The sequence below is a fragment of the Parasteatoda tepidariorum genome, chromosome 10 (genome assembly GCF_043381705.1).
Source record: "Parasteatoda tepidariorum isolate YZ-2023 chromosome 10, CAS_Ptep_4.0, whole genome shotgun sequence".
In the NCBI taxonomy this organism is placed as follows: Eukaryota; Metazoa; Arthropoda; class Arachnida; order Araneae; family Theridiidae; genus Parasteatoda; species Parasteatoda tepidariorum.
In genome coordinates, this window is record NC_092213.1 from 11548583 (window position 1) to 11571347 (window position 22765).

At 28.8% G+C, this 22765-nt stretch overlaps 1 protein-coding gene across 4 annotated transcripts in view; it reads right to left on the reverse strand.

The window, feature by feature from the left end:
• Window positions 1-909: 909 nt before the first annotated feature.
• The window catches only part of LOC107447610 (dipeptidyl peptidase 3), a 61946-nt gene continuing 40090 nt past the window's right edge, over window positions 910-22765 (reverse strand). For 3 of the 4 annotated variants that reach the window (XM_016062560.3, XM_016062557.4, XM_016062559.3), the window contains exons 8-19: window positions 21415-21508; window positions 20154-20275; window positions 19931-20061; window positions 15874-15932; window positions 15552-15746; window positions 14103-14206; window positions 12400-12555; window positions 11277-11401; window positions 10001-10121; window positions 6608-6787; window positions 3501-3663; window positions 910-1105 (exon numbers count right to left, since the gene is read on the reverse strand). In XM_016062560.3, coding sequence (XP_015918046.2) covers window positions 969-1105; window positions 3501-3663; window positions 6608-6787; window positions 10001-10121; window positions 11277-11401; window positions 12400-12555; window positions 14103-14206; window positions 15552-15746; window positions 15874-15932; window positions 19931-20061; window positions 20154-20275; window positions 21415-21508 — 1587 coding nt within the window. In that variant the 3' untranslated portion in view covers window positions 910-968. The remainder of the gene's footprint in view (window positions 1106-3500; window positions 3664-6607; window positions 6788-10000; window positions 10122-11276; window positions 11402-12399; window positions 12556-14102; window positions 14207-15551; window positions 15747-15873; window positions 15933-19930; window positions 20062-20153; window positions 20276-21414; window positions 21509-22765) is intronic. The other variant, XM_071186070.1, reaches the window with a different exon arrangement.

Consider the following 22765-nt stretch of genomic DNA (forward strand, 5'->3'; position numbering starts at 1 on the left):
TTTGAAAGAAGATGTTCTTTTTTGAGCAGCCGTATCCCTTGTATGTGTATGTATTGTGGTTATTGTAAAATGTTATCATAAATATTTTTTTCATAACAAGAGTCTAGGTCTAATGAAAAAACATGGTAATATGCATTTCACTAAGCATTTCTAAAAGATAAAATTAGAAAATTTTTAGTAGAGGGTTATGGTTAATATTTTATTAAAAGTTTTGGTGTTACATATACGTGTGTGTTTGAATGGCTGGAGTTACTGACAAAAGCTGAATTTTTAACATTAAATTTACACTAAAGTACATGTAAAGAAAAATAGGAGAATCTATAAAACACTGTTAATTGGAATCATAATAACAGTCCCATAAATATTTTAATAATTAAAATTATTTAAGAGCACAGAATATTGGAAAGACCTGACAAAAACTGTAATTTTGCTAGATTTTTTCAGTCCTTTTTCTGAAGTGGATCCCTATTTAAAATAACGAAAATCTCAAAGATATTTACGGAAAAAAGCAATAAGTAATTGATTGAGTAATAATAATTTTACAACTAATTAAAAGCGAAATTCTTGTATCAATTAAACAATTACTTTCTTCTCCAGCTATCAACAATGAAGATAAAAAAAAAAACTTTTAAATTTACTAGTTTAATTTTTGCAACATAAAACTGTTTTTTTTTTTCCTTCCTAATTCAAGTTTTTTTTAATTTTTTTTTTAATAGAATTTGGTAAAATACTTTAACAAGGAAAAATAAAGCACAATATTGTCGTTTTAGATTTTCCCATTTTGGGAGAAATGTGTAGCAGAATTACTGATCTGTATTGAATTGAACAAGTAAATAACACGTGGTTTAGATGTTTGTGCTCTAGATTTCCATTTTAAAAATGAAGCTATTAAAAAAATCTTAAGCTAAATAACAATATTAAAAAATGTGTTTATTAAGTTAATGTAACAAAAATAAGTTTTATTTGTTTTAAACAAAATAGGCACTGTCTTTCTTCCATAGTTCTTCCAAAATATCACATATAGAACTATCAGGAAAACGATCTATCCATGATTTTATCATCCCTTCAACAGTTGAATCATAGTTCTTTAATACAACTTTACCATCTAAAAAATACAATTATTTAAATTAAATAAATTAATAAACATTATAATACAGAAACTGCAATTTCTATTCAATTATATTACTAACAATATCTAGCTTATTAAAAACTTTGTCATAGTTTGGCTAAGTTTATTCATTTAATTTAAATAGAGTAATAATACAAATTAGTGATAGCTAACTTTTCAAAAACAGAATAATGAAGGATTCTTTTAATAAAAGACTATTTTCAGGGCTTTAATCTTTACCAATCCATGGATTTAAATAGATTTTATACACTTTAGAAAATGTATGATAGAAAATTTTTGGCAGCATGATTATTTTTCACAAAGAGCAGAAATGTAACAAAAAATCAGAAAATGCTAAAGAAATTAAAAATAGGAAATATTACAGAGTCAAAGAAAAATTTTATGCCTGTTATATAAAAATTCTCAACTTCAAATATTTTTTTCATATATTTTAAATTGTTATGCATTAATTTCAGTACTGTAAATTTACCCATGTCCAAGAGTTCGTGGGTTTGATCCCCGCCGGTCGAAGACTCCCCGTGAAGTAAATGGTGACTGATGCACGTTAAATCTGCCGAGTCGCAAATGTTCCTATAACAAATCAATGCCTCTGGGGGTACTGATGCGGGAGTTTCCTTCTTTTCTGAATACGTTCAAAATTACAAGGCTACAGTCTTTACCTGTTAATTAGACCATCAACATCAGGTTAATCCAAGTGACCACGGATTTATCTTAAAAGTGGGCTCCCTCCTCCCCCCCCCTCTCTCTACATATATACCAACCGGATCCGAATTATCTGAACCACACAAAATGGCAGTCAAGAATTCGAACCTGCAATTTTAAGATTTGAATTAACTTTATGAATTAAAGTACAATTAGTATTAGAAATTGTTTGCCGGTAAATTATTCATTTAACGATGTCTTTTTTCATTCTGTTTCACTGCTTTTTTTTTTTTGTTCGCTGTAACATTTTAAACTAAGAATTCTGCCCAATGTTTAGCAATAGGGATGTACATTTCCTCTGCGGGGGGGGGATGATTTGGTAGCAGTTTTTACTAAGGAACTGTTAAAATGTGCTTGAAATAGAGGCATGTTTTTTTTTTTAAGAATGCAAGACAAAAAATTATCTTTAATTGTTAATTAAATTACACAAATATTGAGTGAAAAACTGTAATATTAGAAGGGTATGTGTCCCTTTGTTTATGAAATGTGAGGGGGTCAAAGCACATTCTACCTCTCTCCCTGATCTGTGATCCTTGAGTTTATCTGTTGATAGTCTGGGAAGAAAAATAGGTGGTGTTCTGAAGTGTTAGCACTGTCATTGCATGTAGTTTCTGAACATTCGCATATGCGTCTAGGGCAAATGGGTTCATGGAATGGCCCTTTAAATAATTTTCTAGAAGAGGGTGCACCACTGAATAAGTTACGGAACATGGTCTATTGAAAATAGATTTTTAGCACAAGTATGAAGCACCAGAGATACTACAGGCAGAAGGACCCCCGTTAACAGGTACAATTCAAAGACCAGGGAGCAAGGTTATCACTAGAGGTGCATTTGAAGAGTTATAAAAAGAAATTAAAGAATTAAATATAACATTTTTTACATCATTTATTTTAAAGGTAATTATTAATATATAAAAAAAATCTTTAAATTTTAGATCAAGGATATTTTTATTAAATATTTTTCCTCACATGTATGAAAATTAATTCATTAAAAATTTAACTCATATTAGAGCAACTCAATAAATTACAAATCATAAAATGAATCAACAAAAATAATAAATAGTAGTACAAAACATATATTGAGAGGAATTCTTTCTTACAAGTAAATTAAATATATTTTTGAAAGTTTCATTAGTATGTTTCCACGACTATAATATTGGTTTATTAAATAACTTCCACTATGAGCTCTTTTTTTAAAAAAAATAACCATTGTTGAAGAGCAGACCTAATTTTGGGTTTACGACTACTAATGTTCAACTCCGCAGCCTTGTAATTTTAAACCAATCCAGAAGACAAGGAAACTCCTGGATCAGTATCGCCAGAGGTATGATTTGTTATGGGAACATGGAGGACTCAGTGATTCGACAGATTTAATGTGCATCAGTCACGATTACAGGGATCAAACCCATATAATTCATATATATATTTCAAACATTCTTGGACACGGGCTCAGTGCTCTACCAAGTATCCTGGCCCCTACTATGAGTTTATACAACTGAGTTGTATGATACAAATAAGCAAACCTTAGTGTACTGAATATTTTTTTGTACAATTATTTATTCATTCTTTTAGGCACATGATTTGCGGGCAACTTTAGAATATTAAAAAGAACATAGTTAAAAGGAAGAAAATTAATTTTAGTGGTTAAGAGAAGCTAAAAATTTCAAACCTTCTTCAAATGTGTTGACTTGTACGAACATAATTCTAGGTTTCTTTCTTGCCATGACAATATTTCTGTAATCCAAGAAAGGATGAGCAGCTTCTGAACTCACTAAGGAATAACCATCGTACATTTTTCTAGCTGATTCAATGTCTGCAGTCGCTTTGTACAGCTAAATTAATAAAATAATAAATATAGGAATGTTTGATACATTTACCACATTATAATTACAACAAATTAATTTCTGCCAAGGATAATTTAGTGTGATAGTTTTGTAAGTCAATGGGTAGAATTATTCAAAGAATCTATTTTCACAGCATTATCAAGAGGTACTTCCAAAACAAAAAAGATCCAATAAATATTGTAGCCTCTGTCAAAGAGTGGTAAAAACTAACCATATATTTTTACTGCTTACTCCAAATTCCTACTTATACCCTATAGAACATTTGCGGGATGAATTAGAACAATACTCAACATCATTAAAATCTAAATTTGAAATATTGTTAGAACAAAACATATTTTTTCTAAGACACTTAGAAATGAGAAGGTAAAAAAACTCGGCAAAATGGTCGTAACTATAAATGATTAAAACAATTGGTGTTCAGCAGTAAGTATTATATTTAAATATATTTTATATTTTAAATTTAAATACATAGAATTTATTATTGTAAAAAAAAAGTTATAAGATTTTGAAAGTATTTTTAAAGAAAAATATTCTAATTTCATGTTTATTTAAATTTTATACATAATTTTAATATCTATACAGCAACCATTACAATTTATTTTTAAATTCAATTCAATTTATTGTTTTATTTTTCTAAATAAATATGTACTCTTTGTTCAACTAAATATACTTATAGTACTTGATCATTTAGTTTGATTAGAAATATTCTAAAATTTCACACAGAATTTTAAAATCTTTATAACAACCAATTATAATAATTTACTTTTAAATGTGATTCGTTTTACTATTTTTCTAAATTAATATGCACTCTTTCAATTAAATAAACTTATAGTACTCGATACATTTAGTTTGATGCATATTCTGTTCTCAAAAAACTTAATGCAAGTTAAAAAATAGAATAATTTGTGTTAACAGATATAACTCTAATTTTGTCATTAACTGATTAAAATTTTCATAATGACTTTTTCTTAATATCAACATATTTTTTAATAATATCAGACATTAAATTTTGTTTTAAATATAATTCTCACAGTAAAATAATTTTTCCTGTTTAAATTAAAATAACACGAACTAATTTTTATCCTTAAGTTATAAATAAATCCTTAGCAGAAACTGTAAGGCCATCAATATTACCAATTAACCTAGATTGCAATGAAAGTACAGTACAGAACCCGTTATCCGGAAATCTGAAAACCAAAAAACCAGAACGAACTTCGATAAATTATCCTCCATTTTTAAATTTTTTTTTCTTCCTCATAAGATTTTAGGATTTTTCTTTCTTTTTTGAAAGATGTTTACCTTACCATCATTTTGGAAATAATCATTAGTGTATTACTTCGTCGTCTTTTCTTCTTTTAAGATTATTTTCAAATATTTTTTTTAGTTGAATTTAACAATAAAAAAAACGACTTTTTGTAGCGATTCAGAAATCCGGAAAAATCAGTTATCCAGAATAGCGATGGTCCCGATCGTTCCGGATAATCGGTTCTCTACTGTATTTCAAAATTTAAATTTTTCAATTTCTCCTTGGGTTGTAAGAAACATTTCTTATAAATAGTTTTTTCCATGGCTTTTTTTTCTTCTTTCCTACTGCGAAAGAAACTTGCCTTCCATGACCAAAATTCTGTTAAAAATATGGCTAAAAGGATTAGTAGGGTAACTACAAAGTAGTCAATCCTACTGCTAAAGTATGTTTTTTATCCCTCTTTAATAGCAGTTCCCAATTGTTTCCTGCTATGGAACCCTAAATGAAAGACGGAAACACAGAGTTAGTAAATAATGTTCATTAGCAATATTAACCAAAGAAACACTGCTAATCATCATGAAAATAATTAATATGAAAAAATTAATGAATNTTTTTTGAAAGATGTTTACCTTACCATCATTTTGGAAATAATCATTAGTGTATTACTTCGTCGTCTTTTCTTCTTTTTAAGATTATTTCCAAATATTTTTTTTTTTAGTTGGATTAAACAATTAAAAAAAACGACTTTTTGTAGCGATTCAGAAATCCGGAAAAAAATCAGTTATCCGGAATAGCGATGGTCCCGATCGTTCCGGATAATCAATTCCCTACTGTATTTAAAAATTTAAATTTTTCAATTTCTCCTTGGGTTGTAAGAAACATTTCTTATAAATAGTTTTTTCCATGGCTTTTTTTTCTTCTTTCCTACTGCGAAAGAAACTTGCCTTCCATGACCAAAATTCTGTTAAAAATATGGCTAAAAGGATTAGTAGGGTAACTACAAAGTAGTCAATCCTACTGCTAAAGTATGTTTTTTATCCCTCTTTAATAGCAGTTCCCAATTGTTTCCTGCTATGGAACCCTAAATGAAAGACGGAAACACAGAGTTAGTAAATAATGTTCATTAGCAATATTAACCAAAGAAACACTGCTAATCATCATGAAAATAATTAATATGAAAAAATTAATGAATTTTTCATTGTTTCATCAATATAAATCTTAAAATTAAGTGACAGTTTAATTCACAGGTCAGAAGTGGCTTCTAGTCAATTTCTCAATTTGATTTTAAGCATCCAATGAAAACTATAAAGAATTGTCATCAGAAAAACACATTTCTATTTGAAATTTTTTTTTTAATTGAAAAGTTTGATGGAAAATATTATTGCAACTATTGTTGCTTTTTTAAAAAAATAATAATAATTTCTAAGTAATACTTTGCTTTAATTTCACAAAATTAACCGAAATATGAAATGAATGGTTACAGGTCTTACAAGTAATTAAAAAGGTAATTACAGGTTTCAAAAATCATTTCCAATTTTTTTGAAGGAAAAAAAAAATCCTAACTATCAGAACCCAGGTGACAAACCCACAGAACTCTAGGGTTTTGGGGAACACCATTTGGGATTCGCTGCTTTATAATATTACTTATCGCGTGGATTTTTCATTATTGTAGGATGGTGAATGTACCTGTAATCTCCGCAAGAAATTCCCTAATGCTGCTTTTCCAACTGTTTTGATCTTAGAGGCATCTAAAGTTAATAAAAGATCAGGATTTCCATCAGACCCTTTCACTTTCTCTATCTTCACAAAATCCTCACCGGCTTCAAGCATGACTTGCAGCATTACGTAACGTGCTTGACGATGAGCCTGAAAACGTTTGAGATAAAATATTAAATTATATTTAAAAGTAAATGGTAAGACCTTAATTTTTTTAGAAAATATTAATAACTATTTTTTCTTAAACATAAATTCTGAAGGGGAATTAATATTAATTGAGATTTAGAAATATAAGTTAATCTATCTTTTTTTCAACAGTTCAGTACAATGATTTTTAACAATGTTAGCTGTTGCTAAGTCCCCAAGTCCACAACAAGAATACAAATGAGTTTTGCACAGGTTGTTAGAATTACATAAAGAGCAAATTGGGGGATCTACGAATCCAAGTATTAGCAGGGCCCATGTTAAGCATTCACCACCTTGGAAAATACGATAAAATCACTAATTCAGCAAAAAAATTGCGCTTATATATCAATTACAAGCAAACTACATTAATACGTTGCATGACTAATTAGAATTATATTAAATCCAGATAATCTTAAAAAACAAGAGTGGTTCAGGGGATAGAGGGTTCGCCTTCCAATGAGGAGAACAGGGTTCGAATCCCAACAATGGCTGGTAAATACGAATTCCGCATCCAGCTTGCACTGACCACATTGCTAATGTAAAATATCCTCAGTGGTAGACGGATCATGGGTTAGAGTCCCCTTGCCGTTAGGCTAACCGTTGGAGGTTTTCTCTTCCATGTAAAACAAATTTGGATTAGTTCCATCAAAAAGTCCTCCAGGAAGATGAATTTCTCCCAATACTTAATCCAGGAGTTCCCTTATCTTCTGGATTGAGTTCAAAATTACAAGGCGTTAAGCATTAGTAATTGTCAACCCAAAAAACTGGGTTGGCTGTTCAATGACAGTTATAAATCACAAATAAATCCGAGCAAAAGAGACTATAGAAATATTAAAAAAACTAAAATTCAGATAACGTGGTGAAAATCTTTCTTACAGATTATGTCAATAAAGCTGACTAAATGGTAGCTAGATGCATATTATCATCCAACTATTTTTACAGAAAATATGTTTTCTTATGACAATATATTGTTTATTAAAACAGCCTTATTGCAAAATTTAAAAATTAAAATAGTTGCTTAAATAAGAAAATTTAAATTTGACTTTATCATTATAGATTATCATTTTTCAATGAAAGATATAGTTATAACCACTTGCACTCAGCTGACAAAAAACATGTTAAACTCCCCGCCCACATTTTGATAAAAACTCTGTGAGTAGTATAAAAACCCATAAATCAGAATTAAATGATTTAAATAACTTCTTTGACAGCCATTCTTTTTTTCTGAATCATTACATCACGATATAAAAAAAATTTTATTAAAAAATAAGACTTGAATGAAATATTTTGTTTAAAATGAAATATATACATTTTAAAGATAGTCGAAATCTAAAAACAGCACTCAGAATATAAACACATATTTCGCTGAATATTTCTGAAATTAAAACCATCTGTGCATTAACTGAGGGCACATTTTTTTTTCTTTGAAAGTATACCCAAAATTCAAAAGCCATACAGAAAAGAGACATGCTATTTTTTATCTGAATAATTTTCAACTTCTTTTTTCGACTTAATTTGCTTACTTTTGTTTAGAAAGAATAATTTAAGGAAAGTCTCACTAATTCTTCCTTTTTTACTTTTGTTCACCCCTCTCTTCTTCTCAAGTCTTTTAATTTACCAAACTGGATTGACAACATCAGTTGTTGAACCTGGCAAAAAGTCACAGTAAATCAGGTGCTAACAACAGAAGCTATCTGCATTCTGATATTAGCACTTTCAACTCTTTCAGTTTATTTGCTTTTCTTATCTTTTGCTCTTCTATGAAAATAAAATGAGTTATAAAAAAAATAATACAGTAGAGAACCAATTATCCGGGATTCTCGGGACCATCGCTATCCCGGATGTCTGAATTTCCCGGTTTTCTGGATCGACCAAAAAGTGTCGTTAATCGATGTTTTATCGAACCCGGAGTACAAGGAAAAAGTGTAATGCATAAAGTAAGAGAAAAAAGAAAGGTACTCCTAACTTTAAAAAGAAAAAAAAATGGTAGAAATATAACATTTAAAAGAATAAAAAAATTTGCAAGTTTAGACAAGAAAATCAAGTTTAAAAAATACAAAATTCTCATATTTATTTTTTAAAAATAATTACAATTCCTAAATTAAATAATATAAACAAAACCAATGATTAAATAACGCAATATATTTCATACCTAATTATACGGGGGAAACGATAAAATAAAAGGAAAACTTATTAATCTAAATAAAAACACTTGGAAATTATCGAACCGAAACGATAGTTAAAAAAGGCACTAGCATAAATATTGAAACCCGGAACAAGGCTAGATCAACGGAATTTTTAAAAAAAAACCTAATAACAATATATATGAATATGAATATTATGAACTTGCATATCATAATATTCATTTATGAATATTATGATATTTATGAATAAAAAGAATTAATTTATTGAGTGCGAAATTTATCGAGAAAAGAAAAAAAAATCAAACGTAGTGGAATCAGAAAAACAAAACTGCAATCTGCTTCATAAAATAATCCCATGTTTAAATTAAAAAACAATTCTCCTTTTATTATTTTTTTTTTGTTGATAAAAACACGATATTTAATTACAGCAAATGTGATTCCACATCAATAAAAACTTGCAAATGATACCGCACTTGAATTTATTCAGAAGAAAAAGATTTTATTTTTATTAATCGATGTCAAATAGATAAATATATTTTTCTCTTTCATCTTCTGTTCACTGATATGCATGCAATACATTTTCCCCACCCCCTCGTAAATTAAACAGAAAACGAAATCAGCATGCCAAAATTTTTCCCGGTTTTCTGGTTTCCCGGTTATCTGCATACCGGATAAATGGTTCTCTACTGTATTTCTTTCCTATTGTCCTCTTTCAATTGTTATTTTTAAGACACTTAAGTTTTGATAATAATTTTAGACATTTGATTGTTAACTTTCATTTTACATTTTGCAAAATTTAGCAGAGTTTTTTTCTTTCTAAGTGTCAGCATAGATTTTTCAAAAGTTAAAGAATGAGATTGTAAGATAACCTCCCACTTTAACCTTCGAAAATTTTCCAAAAATTCTCTGCTTACATTCAATAATGTATAGTATTTATTATGAATTTCAAAATTTTATTATAACTATAACATATATATTATAATAAATTTAAACATAAACAATATTTATAAATCAAAATTAATATTATTTTCACCTGTAGCCATGTTTTAGATGGAGGATCATATGTTTGAAGACCTTCTAAACCCATCCATGCCATCATCAACCAAATTGTGTAAGTAATATCATCTGCTTCAGGACCTTCATAATTGAAAATTCTAAAATAGAAATAAAATGTTAAAGCATTAATAATATTTTATTTTAATTAAAGCTAGTACAACTTTAACCTGAAGGTAATTAAAGTGGAATTATTTGAAACTAGTCTCCAGTCATTTAAAAAAAAATTTTAGAACACATAGTAATGACACTACCTCATAGTCTGAGAATTTGTTGTCAAGCAATTAGAAAATTTCAAATGCATTACTGCACTATACGACTTAAAAAAATTAATGGAACAAGATTTTAAAAAGAAATTTTAATTGTAAATAACTGATACATTAGGAAGACTCACTAAGAAAAAAAGATTACTTTAGCTTTCTTTGTTTTCAGAGAAGAGGCAAACTAAACTGGTGCAAATTCAAGAATACTTTAAATTAATAATTCAAAAAACTGTAGCAGAAAGATATTCTTGATAATAAAAGAACACCATTTGCTTTAAAAATTTATGAAAGTAATCGTAAGTAATTGTATTTTGAGCGTTTAAAAACAGGTGCACATTCTCAAGACTCACTTCACATGAATAAAAAAAAAATGATTTAAAATAGAAAATTTAGTTTCCAAAATAAGGAGGAAAATCAATTTTGATTTATTTTCCTTCTTTACATAAATAGAAAGTTCAAGCGTTATTTTAATAAAATACTTTTTTATTTCATATTTTCGTGGAATCCCACTGGACTTACTCATTTGCAGGGAGAAATCGCCCAAAGCTGTTAACACCAACATTAAATTTGCCCAAGGTCCTATAATAATTAAACATGGATATTTTTCATTTCATCAGTCTCATTTGCTCTATAAATTTTGGTAAAAATATTTTATTCTTAGCGAAAAGATTGAAACACATTACAATAAAATATGTTCTAAAAGTATGTTAAAGTTTTTCAATTTTGATGGTCCCTCTTGAAGGTTTTCTTCAACACAAAGTATATAGAAAAAATTTTGTTCCCCCCAAAAGCAGTCATAAATAGAGGAGGCTGTTACATAGAGGTGGTCTTTCGTTGAGGTTCACTGTATTAATTTTTCTTTCATGCAGAATTTGGTATAAAATTTTATAAGCATTTAACAAAAATGATTTTAACTTTCTTATAAAACTACTAATAGTTATAAAAATATTTTAAAACTATTTAGAATTTTACATTTAGAAATAAAATATATACTTTAAAATTTCAGGAACCATGCAGAGATACAATGCAACACTATCAGCTCTACATTCTTCATAGCTAGAGTGGAAGCCTCCAAACACAGATTCAAAGTTTTCTCCATCTTCATACCATTTTGTAATCTATGAAAGATTAATATTTAAAATTATAAATATTGAATAGTTTTTGGTTCAAATATGGGGACCATTCAAATATTACGTGAGCATATTTTTGATAATTTTGGACTACACCTCCCTCCCATGCATACATAAGAAAATAGCAACACCCCATTGGTTTTTGCTTCAACTTTGACTTCAACTATAGTTATACAGTTTTAGGACTAGATTCAACTAAAAAGATACAACTGTGCATTAAACAAAGTTAAAGATTTAAATAATCTTATAAAATTTCGAGTAGAATATTCTTTAGGAATCTTTTGTGATCTTGACCTCTAAAACTCTGAAATGAAATTCTTTTTCCCCTAAATTCAACTTTTATTCCACATGTAAAATTTTTACATGTGAAATTTTTTTGTAACATTTTTTATTTTGCTCTTTAAAAATAAAGAAATTTTGATATCCCACGTAAGCAATGTTCATATCTCCCCATGTCACCAAATATGAGGAAATCTCAATCTCTCTCAGCTTAGAAGAGATTTCCAGACGTCAAAATGGGTTGTTTCAATATTATTTTGTGCTTACAAAATGTTTTTATAAATTCTATAACTTTTCAATTTTACTTACTTAGCATTTTTCACTGTGTTATAAATTCGATCATCAATAAATTCTATCAATAGCACTATTATCAAAAAACTATTAACAGATATTACAGGGTTAACAGAAGAATAGAAAATGCTATTAACTCTGTAATCCAAATATTTCCATTAAACTGAGTAATTTATTACCCAGTATTTCTATAAAAACGTTTGGTTGCAATTAATTTGTATAGTTGAAGTTAAACAACTAACTTCACTAACATTGCAGGTATAACTAACATTTGCAATATTGATTTCAGAAAGAATTATCTTTTCACCTTGTCAAATAAACAGCTCCTTAAATAAGCTATCTTGTAATAACTTTAGTAAGCAAGTGAATTAGCTACAGAACAAAAAATTTTACTACAAAATTATCAATTGTGCTACCTTTTGATTAGTTTCAAAATTAATGACTTGATCGACATCAAAATTAAAGCTGCCATCTTTGTTTCGATGAAATACTTTCCCACTTCCGTGTCCTAAGAGTTCATGAAGAGCTACAATAACTGTAAATGCAGAATTCTTTAGCTGCAACAATAGATCCTAAAAAAAGAAGTAAAGGCAATTGTTGAAATATGAAACTTTGTATTATACATAATTTTGAATTATATTGATTAAATTAACATAAACTTATTTTAAACACTAAATATCTGAAACAAATCAATATTAACTGTAAGAATTGGATTTAATGATTGAACACAACTCAATTAAACAAGATAACAAATTAATAATAATCCAGATAAATCCATTAAAAGGTGATGCCAATTATAATTTTTTACACAGAGCAGAAATTCGCTATTGAGCATATTTACTGTACAGAATTGGAATTAATGTACAGAATCTGGCAAAATTTTTTAATTGCATGTTCCAACTCCACTCCAGGCATGAAAGTGGACAAAAATAAAAAAAAACTGAACTTTTACAACGCAGGTCACAGGGAGGAAGGGGGGATTACTTACTAATGAAAAAATATCACATCTTTACAGTAACTAATTCAAGAGAAAATTTACTTCTACTTCTTTCAAGAATCGCGTGAATATGAAGCGCGATATTGGATTTTAAAATAGCGTGAATATGTATCGTGTGGTTGGATTTTAAAATCGCCTGAATATGAATCGCCTTGTTGGATTTTAAAAACACGAAAATAGAAATTGCGATGTTGACTTTTTAAATCGCGTAAATAAGAATCACGATGCATAATTTTTAGATCACCTCATTACGAATTGCAATGAGTAATTTTTAAATAGCATACAAATACGAAAAACAATATCTGATATTACAACTACATGATAACGAATCGCAATATTGGATTTAAAAATGCGTGAATATGAATCGCGACGTTGGATTTTTAACTCGAGGAATACAAATCGCGATATTGGGTTTAAAAAACGCTTAAACACAAATCACGATATTGGGTTTAAAAAACGCTTAAACACAAATCGCGATATTGGATTTTTAAAATGAGTGAATGGGAATTGCTAGTACGATTTTTAAATCGAGTAAAAAATCGCAACACGTAACTTTTAAATCAGTTAAATACGAAAATCGATGATTGATACTAAAATCGTCTGCCTAAGAATCGCGATTTTACAAGATTCCACCGCAGTTCTTAATATTTAAAATTCTAAAAAATCAGCCAAACAGGGGGAAAAAATTCATTCCAAGTCCGACTATCGTTCGAGCGGCTTGGGTTTCTCTAATTGGACTCCCCAAAAATTTTCCATTTTGGAGCATGGTCGGAAATTTTAAAAATTGGGAGAAAAAAGCGGATTTCCGCTTTTTCGCAAAAGTCTTTCATCCCTGACTCCACTCTCATAATCACCCATTTCTTCTGTCATTCTGTTCTAAAACTCATACACCCAGTTCACATATGCAGGCAAACTTCCTTGATTTTTGATTTTCTTCATCAATTATGTTATGCTTAAAATAATTTTTAAATTCAAATACTTTCTGTGTTATTGTGGCATCTGATTAATGATAGAGAGTTTAAAAAGTTGTAGAAATATTAGGACAATGATAAACTCTGAAAATATTTTTCATGGCAAAAACTTTAAAAATAATAATAATAAAGAAGCAAGAGAAGTAATTACTTGATCATTTGGGCTCAGAAAATTCGGCTTTTCAGTTGTCTTTACATTAATTGTATTATTTAAGGAAACATTCTTGAAGCCTTCTGTCTGGCGTATTTCTTCATCTGCAAAAGAATTTATAAAATTTTTTAGATGCGTTGAAAAAAATAGAATCCTCTACATCAGCAGAAGCTACATCTACATCTCACCCATTTCCGGAAAACTGTGTTCCAGGAAAAAATATTTTTGCACAACACCAATGCATTTTAAGTATTTTTGCACTAAGTATGATATCTAAAATCCAGAATGGGTTAGGTAACATATCAGAAACCTTAGACTTCCAAACCTGATAGAATTTTCAACATTATACTGCATTTATAATAAAAATGCAAACTGCATAAAAGCTATGGAGCAGTAGAATAATATGTTAAAAATGTTTAGTAACTTACAATTGGAAAAAAATATCTTAGCACTACAACATTGCATGCAAGATTACAGAAATCTAAATGTTCTAAACCAGATTGGATCTTCACCATTATACTACATTGAAAATAAAAATGTTTCTACAGAAGTAGCAGCCAATTTTTCTAACAAAAAGGTGGCTTTAGTGACCATTTTAACAAATACTGACTGTATAAAAAAAAGAACACTTTTAAATACAATGACATATAAAGACAATATGCAATACAATACTAAAATATGAAAGAGACTTACAATTTGCCTTATGTAAAGAGATCTTTAGTTTTAGTTCATAAAAATAACCCAGGATTTTGTTTCCAATTTATTTTTGTAAAATGCTTTTAACCATCACACAAATGGTTTGATGAAATTCAAAGAGTTCGGATAGATGAATCAATAATAATCAATTTGAAGTGGGCTTCTGTCTATCTTGGCATATATATGATAAAGAAACTTGAAAAATGGTGTGTGTGCGTATATATATATATTTGTAACACTTTAAAAGCATCAACGTTGTAAATTCGTAGTGTGGTCGGTGCTGATTAAAAAAGATTCAGGAACATGAAGAAATAATAAAATTTTATTAAAATAAGTGCCGGAGGACCAAAAACGAAAGCGTTACATAGAGAAGAAAGAGATTGACCTTGGAAAGAAGGTTTTTATATCTTCTGGACAATATACTTAAATATTAATAGGTCTTACTATTGTGGGACTGATCAATTTCCCAACCTACTAAAAACACACCATCACATTCTTTGAGATAATTAGTTCACTATTATTACTTTATTTGTAGGAAAGGTTTTTGATTAACCCTAATTAAATGCCTTGATTATTCAAGTATAACTTTTGTTGCTTTGAAATTCCTTGTTTTGTCCATCAATAAATAGAATTATGAATGTGACCCAGAAGTATATAAGTTCTGAGTCTCAAGAATCCACAATTTTTAAAGGGTAGCAAAATAATTGATAGAAATAAAATAAAATACAATTAAAATTTAATTCTTAAACTTACAGTTGGGAATGCATATTCCATAAGGGATATTACTGCCAGAATAAGTTAAAACTTCTAAAGATGTAAAATCAGGTTTCAAAAATGTGTCTTTCTCAAAAGTACTTGGCCAAGGCAAAAGATGAATGAATTCTTCAGCTGCAGCAACAAGGGTGGAAAATTTCTTACTCAGAGGCTTATCAACCATAGCGACAAAACCTAGTATACAAGAAATTTTCATTTTGAGTTTAACAAAAAATTTACATTTCATTTTTAAAATAATTAACAAAAATGAAAATGTGTGTGCTAATTTTACAATTATTGTGCAAATAAATTTAATATGTACCTTCAAATTCTCCTCTAATACCAGATGGATCTCTATAACTTTCAATGAATCCAATATAACTATAAAAGTACATAATTAACAATTAATTTATTAATTAACTATTTAATTGAACATTTAAGACACAAATCAAGACAAATTTGAACACGAGTTCAAACACTATTTTAAAACCACAAAAAATTAGAAAAACTATAGTATTTTAATATAATTTTGAATACAATTTCAGCAACCTTAATTTGTAACAAACTGGTATCAAATTCTATCTAGCCTTGTTAGCCCGAAAACCAACCAAAAACAATTCCGAGGCAGTGTGAGCTCAAATTAGCATATTTGAAGTCAATCCATCAAACCATTAAATCCTAGAACCTGAAAATTTGATCATTAAATCAAAAGCTATCGAGGGTGATCCGTTTATTTTTTTGCCGTTTCAACGCACATAGTTTGTCCTGTATCCGGTAAGTAAAATCACTACATCATAAGTTGATTAAAAACAGGGATAAGATTGGCCAAAAGGCAAAAAAGCTGGAATTTCCACGCGAGCAAATTTTAAGCACGTGCAATCATTTAATAATGAATTCCAGCCAATTTAAGAACATAAATAACTATGTGTTGACTTAAAATTGTGTACTAATTTATTTATAGATGAATGATTACATCGATACTTAACATTTAGTAAAAAGTAAAATTACCAATTGAATAACAAAGCAAGAAATTATATTTTTCTTCAGTTCACATAAAGACAATTATTACTTGAGAAACTGCCTGGTTTAGCAAATTAAAACTACTGAGAGCGTACATTAACATTTCCTTTCTTTTAATAAATACTGTGTTACACAGGGGTGATTGTGAGCCCAAGTCAAAATTCCGGAAAATTTCTTGAGTTAAAAAAAAAAGTTTAAATTGAAAAATTAGAAAAAAATTTAAACAAGGTTTNTACGAAAAATTTAGAAAGGGTACACAAAAGTCATAAGTTTGGGAAACACTGGTCTAGGCCTTTGATCTCCGGAAACTTCTGGATCACTGTAAGCGAAAAGTCCGGAAATCCGAATTTTTTCCGGAGCACAATCAGCCCTGTTATAGCAAATATACCAGTAACATGACTTCTTTAATTATTTAGAAAAGAAAATAAACTTTCACAATTGGAATCACTATATTCATATTATAATCTAATCTAGCTGTCTATCATATTATAATTATAATCTAATCCATATTATATCCCTGTGAAACATCAAAGAGTGTGAAGTCGAAACATATAGTAACTCCTTAACATACAAAAAATTTATATTTTAGTTTGAAAAAGTACATGATAATCAGCAACTATTTAAATAATTTTTTTTCATCTGATAAGAATTTTGCATTTTATAGCATAAATAACAGCAACATTTTTTGAATTTTGGATATTGGTGTTGAGTTAAATAACTCCTTTTACAAAAAAATCACTTTGCTTCTGTTTGTTACATTTTTCTTTTAATTTTTTCATCTGATAAGAATTTTGCATTTTATAGCATAAATAACAGCAACATTTTTTAAATTTTGGATATTGGTGTTGAGTTAAGTAACTCCTTTTACAAAAAAAAAATTACTTTGCTTCTGTTTGCTACATTTTTTTTTAATTTTTGCTCAATTTTCAATTGCTGTAAATGCTTCATGTTTCGCAAAACAAGCAAAAAATCCCATAACAAGGTCAAATTGTTCGCAATGCAGCTTGTGAATGAGGGTTGCTCCAGTGTGCAAAATTTTTATATATTCTTGTAGTAATAGCAAAACTGACATAAACAGATTGGTGATTAATTTAGTCGTTAGCCCATCCTCAAACATCATTTGACAAATCCTACTTTTTTCTTTCGTTCACATTCTTCTGTGTGACATTCTTCTTTGCATGAACAGAATGTAAGTTTTGAATACATTCTTTTCCAGTTTCACTGATGTTGTAATGCCTATATATATTAATAGTCGTCGATAGAGAAACAGTCACCTTTATAGTAACTAATTCAAGGAAAAATTTACTTCTCAAAAGAAACACGGTATTACGTGAATACAAATAGTGATCTTGGATTTTAAAATCTCATGAATATGAATCACGATATTCGTATATAAAATACAAACTGCGATATGGAATTTTTAAATCGCGAAAATACAAATCAAGATTCATAATTTTTAGATCAGGTAAATACAAATCACAATGCGTAATTTATAGATCTGTAAATACGAATCATGATGCATAATTTTTAGATCCTGTGAATGTGAATTTTTTAATCATGCATAAATATGAAAATTGATATTTGATATTCTAATCGCACGAACAAATCACGACATTGGATTTTAAACTAGTGTGAATACGAATTGCTAAATATCGGTTTTTAAAAACGCGTACATATAAGTCATGATGTTGGATTTTTAAAGCTCTTAAATACAAATCGCAATGCACAATAATCAAATTGTGTGAATAGAATTGAAATATTAGCAGATTCCAGGCTAGGGACTTCTGAAAGGCTTGTTTGAAGCAGCGACATCTGAATTACGGAAATACGAGCCGTCTGGGGGCTTGGGTAAAAATGCGGAAAAGTTATTTTCTGAATGTAAAAGCAGAGAAAATAGTTAAAATAAATAAAAATGCGGAATAGTTGGCAGCTATTTAGTACGAATTTTCTGTTTATTTTTAAAATCAGTAATAAATATAATTACAGTGTAACGTCCCATATCCGGACGTCCCTTTTCCGGAAGGGTCGATTTCCCGGACACTTTTTAACAATCAAAATAAACAAACATTTCTTCATCTTCCCCTCTCCTTTAAAAAAAAAGAAGTCTTTAGACAGGTTTTTCCCCTTCTCAGCTTCTAGAGATCTATGCATTGAACCCATAAATCAACAGAAAAGAAACAGAAGATCTACTAAGACCATGACGTTCCTCCTCTGGAATGCAGGAAAGGGGGGGATTTGTTTTCAAAAGAGCACAACTGAGTCCCCTCCCTCCCCCTTCTTTCCTATGCAGCTGGCTAGTAAAAGAGGCACTTCCTGGAACCTTTTTATTTGAGTGTCAGGGGAAGAAGAAGTACTGTGAAAAAGGGTAAACACAACAAATGTTAAAGTGGATGGGGAATTCCCTTTAGTCACACAAGAAAGAATAAAGAGAACCCAATCAGCATGCCACGCCTTTATGCTTGATTGATAGCCAATGATGGGAGAGAAAATAAGAATTTGTCACTACCCCGCCCTCAACTTGAATGACAAGTAAGGAGGAAATGAATTTTTCTTCTCCACCTACCCACCTTATTGAATGACAGGAATTTTTCCTTCTTGCTTGAATCGTTCTAGTTCAAAATGGCGGAGAGAGCAATTAATGTTTTCATAACTGTGAATTTTTTTCGTTTTCTATATTTATTTTTAGAATAGCAATAATTATTTTTTTTCCTAATATTTTGTTTATGATTGATTAGATATCATTCTAATACTAAAACATTATTGCCCGAAAAATAATGTTTATTTATTTTCTGCTTCTTAGATTCAGATCATTTTAAGCTTTGTTTACCTTGGAGGTAAATTATACGGTAAAATCAAATAAACGGACTTCAGAAAGTCCCGCCGATTCCGGATACACGACTTTCCACTGTATTTTATTTCAACAGCTGAATTTTCTGAAAAAGCAGAATATTTATTTTAAAAATGAAGTTTTTAGAAAATCGTAGTTTTCAATAAAAAAGACTTAAATTCGAGAGGTCAAAGTGAAAAGAGTTAAAAAGCGTTAAAAATCTCTTCCCTGTATACTACAAATCCCAAAGCTGTCACTATCTGGGCTGCCGTTATTTAAATTCCATATTTGTCAAAAATCACCTTTAATAGTTGGTTTTATTCTTTTTTTGTAATTTTAAAAAACAACTTTCACTTTTTTCCTCAAATTTCTCAATTTGCATAATAAACTAAAAAAAGATATTCCCCACATTAGAGTTTTCCCCACAGTTCAAATATTTTTAATTCTCTGAATTTTCCTATAACAGAAATCAATAATAATCTCTGAAATCAATATTGAAATTTCCAAAAGTATCTAAAAAAGATTTTAATACCTTTCTACAATAGGGCCTTTATTTTTTATCCAAAACCTTGAGCCATCTTTATGGGCATTCAAAGAGCCAGTCTGGAAACTATATATATATTTTTCAATCATCTTAACCTCCAGTTCATTACTGGCAAATTTCTATGGGAAGAAATATAAACAAAATTAAAAAATCTTACAAATAATCTAATAAATATAATTTTATACATAGTAATAGTGTACAAAATTAATACCTTAGCACACTCTAAGTTCTTATTCACTAAACTCAAAAGTTTACTGTAATCTCCACGGGTAATTAGAAATTTGTGACCATTGAGAGCAACTGACTTTACTACATTTTTCTCTTCATCATCCTCTGGAAAATAATTTTAGATTACTTATAAAATTCATTACATCATCATTCATTATAGTACATACATAAACAATTAAATTAGCGCATAAAATGAAAAGCAATTGTTTTAACAAAATCGAAAATTAATGATTAAGAAAGGTGTACAAAGTTTAATACTGTGGACTCTTTTCTAATTTAATGTGAAAGACTAGATCCTCCTAGAAAATATTTTATTTTATATTAAAACGGCCTGGTCCAATTCTGAGTTTACAACTATCAATGTTCAACTCAATAGCCTTGTAATTTTGAACCCAACCCAGAATACAAGGGAACTCCTGAATCAAGCATTAGAATAAATTAGACTTTGTGCAGAACTTTTTGATGGAACTAAGCTGCATTTGCATTACATGGAGAGAAAAAAACACAAAAGACTCACATTGTTATCAAGACAGCAAGGGGATTCTAACCCCATAATCTGTCTACCACTGAGGATATTTTACGCCAGCACTATAATCAATGTGAGACCTAAGCAGAAATTCATATCAACCAACCGCCACTGCAATTTGCACCTGGGGCACCTCCTTGGGAGACGAAAACTGAATTCTCTGAGACACTGCTCTAGAAATCTTAATTGTCACCAAAACTGTATAAAAAAAACTTTTGAATTAATCGGAAATTTCTACATTGACCATAGTTCAAAAAATGTGAAACTTTTCATGTGCCTCACGAGCATTTTAATCTATAGAATTCTTGCTATAGATATGTATTATGCTAATACAGATGGTGTATGTAAATGTAGAGAATTATTTCTAGTGTTATTATTAAAAGTTTTATTACTATCCTATTTTTAAGTCACTCAAATGGCACTTTATGCTATTTATGATAAAACATTTACATGTCTGATGAGAATTTTTACATAAACTGAACACATTAGACAACATAATTTTCGAGGCCTTAAATTCTCAAAGGCTTGGAAGATGAGATTGTTGTTGGAAGATGAGATTGTTGTTACAAGTGATACCTCTTTTGAATTTGTTTGAAAACACTCCACATGTTTTCCTCTTATTTCCATTGTAACACTATTTGTAAATTATTGTTTAAGCCAAATCATACGTGAGTCAAATGCTTCCGAGAATTTACCGTAAAAATTAAAAACATTTTACCTGTACTCAGCACAGATGCAAGGCGTATTTCATAAGTTATAGTGCCAGATTCATCAACAATTTTAAACAATCTAGAGTTGTAGGCGTCCATGCCCTAATGTGAAAAAAAATTGTATAAATCAGTTGAAATTTGTTAAGTTTTAATGTAAAATTTTTTTTTTCAAAATAAATTTTTGAAATTGTGCGGATAATCTAACCATGATTATGTCATATTTAAATTAATAAGTAATTGTTTTAATTTCAAAACAAATGCATCAATTAAAATCCTATTGTAAAATAAATATTTTGCATCATTAAACAATTTTACAACAATATTCATTCAATAATTTTTAACTAAGTATTGGTAAAAAAAAAACTTTTTATAACTAAAACTAAGTAAAAATTAAATAAAATACATTTGTTCAAGTGAAAGTTCAATGAATATAGAATCAAACTGAGTCCAATACAAAACTAAAATGAGTGAATAAACACAATCCAGTAACATTAAAAAGCCTTAGCAATTAGTTTTGATTAAAAACTAGTTCATAAAAGAACATTCACAAAAACTCTCTCTGCTTTGAACAATATCAAAAAATAGTTGAAAATAGTGACAGAAAAACAGTTAATAAATTAAGACTTGCCTTAAAACAGTTGCATTCCGCCAAAATAACCAATTACCAGTCAAAAAAAAAATTTCAATCGATCTCAAAAATGCTGTTAAGACATTTTTAATTCTTTAACAATTTTTCATTTTAAAACTAATAATTATTAAGAATTTTTACGTTTTAAGAGAGTTCCTTCAAGCATCTAATAGTAAAAACAATTACCTTTGTTGTGAATTAAAATGTGGAAGGCATCAAGAACAGTGTTAATAGAAAAATCAAGCGTCAATAATTATGGTACAATATGAAAATCCAAAAGGATTAAAATAATATATCTGTGTAGTGTATCTACCACTACAAAAATATAATCCCAATTCACCAGTATATAAAACATATAAACTCAATTCTATGGTGAGGTACCTTTTCATAAATAAAGGTTGACATGTTCGATAACTACTCACCCCCCACAATCTGTTATTTTTAGATAGAAAAAATTTTAATATGAAGAAAAAAAAAGTTTTTTTTTGGTTCAATGAAAGAAATATTTTGTTCTCTTATTTAACTGCTTTAATAATTTATTCTTAATTTTTAATAATATTCATGCAAGTGCTAAATGCCTATTTGCTACTGCAATCTAAATGTCTATTTACTACTACAAACTATCACTCTTTCAAACCTTTAAAAAAGTAGTAGAACGTTGATGTATAGTTCAGTATATCAACATTCCGCTAATTTTTTAATTAAACAGTTATAAATATTTTTAGTTAATG